General features: G+C 40.2%; 1 protein-coding gene across 1 annotated transcript in view; it reads right to left on the reverse strand.

Moving 5' to 3' along the window:
- znf628 (zinc finger protein 628) overlaps positions 1-3,119 on the reverse strand; it is a 27,173-nt gene extending 24,054 nt beyond the window's left edge. Inside the window, 2 exon segments of the mRNA XM_061915351.1 lie at positions 2,021-2,093; positions 2,151-3,119. Of these exon segments, the coding sequence (XP_061771335.1) occupies positions 2,021-2,093; positions 2,151-2,488 (411 nt within the window). The 5' untranslated portion in view covers positions 2,489-3,119.
- Positions 3,120-7,500: the final 4,381 nt, after the last annotated feature.

A 7,500-nucleotide genomic window follows, 5' to 3' on the forward strand; every position in this document is an offset into this window, starting at 1 on the left:
AGGTTTATTCAGGTGTACTGGAGAGGAGGCTACGTCGGATAGTCGAACCTCGGATTCAGGAGGAACAGTTTGGTTTTCGTCCTGGTCGTGGAACTGTGGACCAGCTCTATACTCTCGGCAGGGTTCTTGAGGGTGCATGGGAGTTTGCCCAACCAGTCTACATGTGCTTTGTGGACTTGGAGAAGGCATTCGACCGTGTATCTCGGGAAGTCCTGTGGGGAGTGCTCAGAGAGTATGGGGTATCGGACTGTCTTATTGTGGCGGTCCGTTCCCTGTACGATCAGTGCCAGAGCTTGGTCCGCATTGCCGGCAGTAAGTCGAACACATTTCCAGTGAGGGTTGGACTCCGCCAAGGCTGTCCTTTGTCACCGATTCTGTTCATAACTTTTATGGACAGAATTTCTAGGCGCAGTCAAGGCGTTGAGGGGTTCCGGTTTGGTAACCGCGGGATTAGGTCTCTGCTTTTTGCAGATGATGTGGTCCTGATGGCTTCATCTGACCGGGATCTTCAGCTCTCGCTGGATCGGTTCGCAGCCGAGTGTGAAGCGACCGGAATGAGAATAAGCACCTCCAAGTCCGGGTCCATGGTTCTCGCCCGGAAAAGGGTGGAATGCCACCTCCGGGTTGGGGAGGATACCCTGCCCCAAGTGGAGGAGTTCAAGTACCTAGGAGTCTTGTTCACGAGTGAAGGAAGAGTGGATCGTGAGATCGACAGGCGGATCGGTGCGGCGTCTTCAGTAATGCGGACGTTGTACCGATCCGTTGTGGTGAAGAAGGAGCTGAGCCGGAAGGCAAAGCTCTCAATTTACCGGTCGATCTACGTTCCCATCCTCACCTACGGTCATGAGTTTTGGGTCATGACAGAAAGGATAAGATCACGGGAACAAGCGGCCGAAATGAGTTTCCTCCGCCGTGTGGCGGGGCTCTCCCTTAGAGATAGGGTGAGAAGCCCTGCCATCCGGGAGGAACTCAAAGTAAAGCCGCTGCTCCTTCACATCGAGAGGAGCCAGATGAGGTGGTTCGGGCATCTGGTCAGGATGCCACCCGAACACCTCCCTAGGGAGGTGTTTAGGTCACGTCCAACCGGTAGGAGGCCACGGGGAAGACCCAGGACACGTTGGGAAGACTATGTCTCCCGGCTGGCCTGGGAACGCCTCGGGATCCCCCGGGAAGAGCTAGACGAAGTGGCTGGGGAGAGGGAAGTATGGCTTTCCCTGCTTAGGCTGTTGCACCCGCGACCCGACCTCGGATAAGCGGAAGATGATGGATGGACTAGAAAAAAAAAAAAACAAGTAAAAAAAAAAACGCGATTGCATTGGGACGAATTCAGATGTTTTTAGACACATTTAGTAGGATAATTCTGGGAAATCCCTTATCTTTCTATTGTGTTGCTAGTGTTTTAGTGAGTTTAACTGTATCTGATAGTCGGAGGGGTGTGTCCACGGGTCTGTTGACGCGCAGTGTCTCAGGGAAGTCGACGGCAGCTGATCTCCGGTAAAAAGCGACTTTTTACCACAATTTTCTCACCGAAACCTGCCGGTTGACATTCGGTCGGGATCCATGTTCGCTGTGATCCATAGTAAAGTTTCACCTCCGTAAATTTTAAACAAGGAATCACCGTGTGTTTGTGTGGCTAAAGGCTAAAGCTTCCCAACTCCATCTTTCTATTTTGACTCCTCCAATATTGATTGAACAAATTGCAAAGGATTCAGCAACAGAGATCTCCAAAATACTGTGTACTTATGCCCTTAAAGCAGGCGACTTTTAGATGTGTGTGTGTGCAGCGCTCATATTTACTAACAGCCCGTGACGTCATGCGTACACGTCATCATCATTACGCAACGTTTTCAAGAAAAAAATTGCAATTTAGTAAACTAAAAAGGCCGTATTGGCACGTGTTGCAATGTTAATATTTCATCATTGATATATAAACTATCAGACTGCGTGGTCGCTAGTAGTGGGTTTCAGTAGGCCTTTAAGAATTTATTGCTGTTTATCATCGTTTCTTGTAAGTTCCTACCTGGAGAAGCGAGGAGCGTTTGAACGCTTTGCCGCAATCCTGACATTTGTAAGGCTTCTCCCCTGAGTGAGACCTGCAAAATAAAAGATGTTTATAGCGGAGGAGGGGAAATATAGACTTTCTCATGCACCTCTGATGATAGAGCAGTGCCGAAGAGCCCTTGAAGGCCTTGGGGCAGAGGTTGCAGCGGTAGGGTCTCTCGTTGTTGTGGCTCCTCTGGTGGTGCGTGAGGCGGGACGACCACCTGAAGGTCTTGCCGCACTCCAAACACTGGAATGGATGCTCGGCCCGCTGGGCCGCCTCCGACGCCGCGACTATGTCCAGGACCACCTCCTCCGCCGCGGCGCCCTTGTCCGCGTCCCGCCCGTCGCCGCCGCCGTCAAGCGACGGGAAAGGGGACATGGACGCCGAGGACTGCGGGGCTAAGAGTTCGGCTTGGACCACCAGGGCGGCGACCGAGTTGGCCATGGGCGAGCAGTGCTGGTCTTCTTAAAGGCGCGGGTCACTTTTGGAGCATCATCGAGGGCTGCTGCTCACTGCTCCCCTCGCCAACAAGAAATGGGTCAAATACTAAGGGTTATTTCTCCACACCTCCTGTGACTATCAGTGGTACTTGAACTAAATTCCTTCCCCCGTCCACACAACGGTGACGTCACTTTTTTTTTTTTTTTAACTTCCTTTTTCATTCTGCCGAGCTGACATTTTTCATGTCGTCAATCCGCACTGCGGTGTCTGCGCGCACGACAAAAATAATCCATTCATCCATTTCCTACCGCTTGTCCTCACGTAACCCCTAAAGAGCTGGCTAGCTCGGAAAAATAAACATAAACAAACCTATCCGGCTTCTAACGGCGTCGACTCGGCCTGGCGTCCCAAGAGCCGAACGACGTCCGATTAAAAATCGTCAATTACACGATGCGTGGAAACGAAACAATGACCGTTAAGTCATTTAAAAAATAAAAAAGTACTGTGGTGATTAGTTTGGTAGGGGATGCATACCGCAGTGCTAATCCACACAACCTTAACAATAAACAGCACACACTAACCCTCTCCGCCCGATACCGCCCTCTAAGAACGGCGACCGTGATTGGCTTTTTCTGGCGAAAGATGGCCTTTTCCTATTGGCTGTCCACTTCCTGCTCACTTATGCCGTCGCTATTTTTCTCTTTATATTGACATAATAATAATAATATCTCTTTGTAGTGGGGTTAAAACATGTATATTTATAATATACACATCCCAATCGAATATATACAACTCTTTGACAACGTTTCCCAATGGAAAATCACGTTGTTTTTGCTATGACGCAAAGAACACTGGGATACGTAGTGTTAACTGCCAACAGGAAATCATTTCCGTCAAAGTAAGAACGACGATCGTTATTGGCTGATTGGGGCAAATGATGGCCTTTTTCTATTGGCTGTCCATTTCCTGCTCATTTATGCCTTCGCTACTTTCTCTCTTTATATTAAAACAATAATAATAATATCTCTTTGAAGCTGGGTTAAAACATGTATATTTATAATTTGCACATATCAATTGAATATATAAAACTCTTTGACGACGTTTCTCGATAAAACATAGCGTTTTGCTATGACGCAAAGCACACTGGGATATGTAGTGTTGTTGCTGACAGGAAATAATTTCCTTCAAAGTAAGAACAACGATCGTTATTGGCTGATTGGGGCGAATGATGGCCTTTTTCTATTGGCTGACAACTTCCTGCTCATTTATACCTTCGCTACTTTTCTCTTTAGCCATCCATCCATTTTTTTTTTTTTACCGCTTTTTCCCTTTTGGGGGTCGCAGCGAGCGCTGGCGCCTAACTCAGCTACAATCGGGCGGAAAGCGGTTTACACCCTGGACAAGGCACAACCTCAACGCAGGGACAACACAGATAGACAGACAACATTCACACTCACATTCACACATTACGGCCAATTTAGTGTTGCCAATCAACCTATCCCTCCCACTTTTCTCTTTATATTAAAATAATAATAATATCTCTTTGGAGCTGGGTTGAAACATGTATATTTATAATTTGCACATCTCAATTAAATATATAAAACTCTTTTACGAAGTTTCTCGATAAAACATCGCGTTTTGCTATGACGCAAAGCACACTGGGATATGCAGTGTTTGTTGCTGACAGGAAATAACTTCGGTCAAAGTAAGAACCACGACCGTGATTGGCTGTTTGTGGTGAATGATGGCTTTTTCCTATTGGCTGTCCACTTCCTGCTCATTTATACTTTCACTACTTTTCTCTTTGTAATAAAATAATAATAATAATACCTATTTGGAGCTGGGTTAAAACGTTTCTATTCATAATTTACAAATCTCAATTGAATATGTAAAACTCTTTGTTGACGTTTCTCAATAGATAATCGCGTTTTGCTATGACGCAAAGCATACTGGGATATGTAGTGTTTTTCCGTTGTCAAGAAAAAAACTTCCGTCAAACTAAGAACGACGACCGTGATTGGCTTTTTGCGGCGAATGATGGAATTTTCCTATTGGCTGTCCACTTCCTAATGAGTCTTGCTCACATTTATCATCGCAAATTTTGTCTTTATATTGTAAAAATAATAATTATATATTTTTAGAGCGCGGTTAAAACGTGTTTATTGATAATTTGCACATCTCAATTGAATATGTAAAACTCTTTGTCGACGTTTCTTAATAGAATATCGCGTTTTGCTATGACGCAAAGCATACTGGGATATGTAGTGTTAAGTGCCAACAGGAAATAACTTCCGTCAAACTAAGAACGACGACCGTGATTGGCTGTTTGCGGCGAATGATGATCTTTTCCTATTTGCTGTCCACTTCCTACAGAGTCTTGCTCACAATTATCATGGCTACTTTTCTCTTTTTATTATAATATTAATAATTATATATTTTTGGAGTGGGGTTGGAACGTGTCTATTTGTAATTTACACATCTCAATTTAATATGTAAAACTCCTTGACAACGTTCCTCAATAGAATATCGCGTTTATGCTATGACACAAAGCACGCTTGGATATGTAGTGTTTTTGTTGCCAACAGGAAATAACTTCCGTCAAACTAGTAATATTTGAATAAAAAAAACTTTTAAGGCACTTTTATTGAAGGCCTGTTTCCGGCACTAACAAAAAAAAAGAACAACAAAAAGTACACCAACGTTAAATTATAATTATGAGATTAAAAAAGTCATTGTTATGATATAAAAAGTCGAAATTATGAAATATAAAAAGTCCTAACTATGAGATATAAGATGAAAACTGTGATATAAGAAATATGACATTAAAAATGTTTTGATCATGAAATAAAAATGTTGATGTTATGAGATACAAAAGTCATTATTTTGACATTAATTTCAAAAATGCTTTATGCACTTCTTGTCAAAAATGGCACTGTTTTTTTTTTTATGGCAAAAACACAAAGTATGCAATATTCCCCCCCCAAATACATATTCACGGTGGAATATTTGCTGTGGAGTACATGGAACCTAAAATAGGTCAAGAGTTAATAAAATAAAATAAAAATGTTTTTGAAGAAATTAAAGTAAAAAAAAAATAAATAAAAAATAAATATATATATATATATATATATATATATATATAATAATAATGAAAAAAACATATATATATATATATATATATATATATATATATATATATATATATATGAGATGAAAAAATCATTATTATGATAGAAAAAGTCGAAATTATGAGATTAAAAAATGTCATAATTATGAGATACGAGATGAAAAGTTGATATTATCAAATAAGAAATATTATAATAAAAATGTCTTAATTATGAGATAAAAAATATATTTTAAGTTGTTAATAAAGATACATTGTTATGCAGAGGCATGCTTACAACATTTTAATTGATTTACATTTTCTTCTTCTTCGGGCAAACGTGGCGCGTGTCAAACCTGCGACAAAAAACACGAGAAGACGTCTTCCTTGCACATTCTGCAGTATTTTATTTCACCAAGGCACGTAGTTCACATTGAGGCCAATCAGTGTCTGGAAGAGCATTTCAAAAACCTTTTTTTTCTATTTGTGGCAGAGAGGAGTACAAACGCTATAAAAGGTACAAAAAGGACGGGAGACTTGCTCCCGTGCGGCGCAATAAAATAAAAATAAATAGTTCCACGGAGTTGCATCAATAAATACTGTAACACAGGTGGTCCAGGTGATACGATGGGGCAACACAGACACACACACACGCACACACACACACACACACACACGCACACACAAACACACACACTGTACAACAATTTACATTCATGTACAATCATGTACACCTCCACATTAAAAAGTGTCACAATACATAGTATTTTAAGACTTTATCTTTCAAAAAAAAAAATATATATATATCGTTCAAGATCCCAAAGCGCGGTTTCAATTGTCGGCGTCCGAGGGTTTGTGCAAAGAATCCAATCAGGACCTTCAGTGCTCAGCAGCGACTCCAATGCAGAAACTATCCATTGGCCTTCCCACGAATATTCATGAGGAGGAGAATATGAATATTCATGAGGACATCATGAATATGCACGCATTGGGGAGTTCATGGCACATGGGTTACTTTAACACAGGGGTGTCCAAAATTTTTCCACTGATGGGTGGGAGGGGGCACGCTGAAAAGCTGAAGCATGATATTTTTCATAAACTAGTACAGTACATTCATGTTTTTATATCTTAGACCCAAAGGGGTCTCGGTCATAAAAGTGTTACAAATAAGTCAAATATCGTTATTTTTTTTAATTTAACGCTGACGGTGTAATTCTTGAACCATTTTTTTAAATATATATTTATTTAATGTATTTTATTAAGGAAATGGAAGTTAAAAAAAATCCCATTAAAATCCTTCGGGGTCCAAAAGGGTCCCTCTAATAAAAGTGTTAAGAATAAGTCATATATTGTTATTTTCTATTTAACGCTAACGGTATATTTCTTGAACAATTTTTTAAAAATTATCATTATTTTTATTTATTTTATTTAAGAAATGGAAGTTAAAAAAAACTCCCACTAAAATCCTCAGGCATCCAAAATGGTCCCACTTATAAAAGTGTTAAAAATAAGTCATTTATTGTGACTTTTTTATTTAACGCTAATGGTGTATTTTTTGAACAATTTTTAAAATTATTATTATTTTTATTTCTTTTATTTAAAAAACGGAAGTTAAAAAAAGTAAAAAATCCCACTAATATCCTTAGGGATCCAAAAGGAACCCACAAAAAAAGTGTTAAAAATGAGTCATATATTGTTATTTTTTTTATTCAAACGACATAGTTCTTGAACAATTCTTTATTCTTTTTTAAGAAAAGGAAGTTATAAAAAAAAAAAAAATCCCACTATAATCCTTGGGGATCCGATAGGGTCCCACTTATAAAAGTGTTAAAAATAAGTCATATATTGTTATTTTTTATTTAAAGATTTCGATATATGTCTTGGACAATTTCTTTTTTCTTTTAAGAAATGA

The sequence above is a fragment of the Nerophis ophidion genome, linkage group LG11 (genome assembly GCF_033978795.1).
Source record: "Nerophis ophidion isolate RoL-2023_Sa linkage group LG11, RoL_Noph_v1.0, whole genome shotgun sequence".
NCBI lineage: Eukaryota > Metazoa > Chordata > Actinopteri > Syngnathiformes > Syngnathidae > Nerophis > Nerophis ophidion.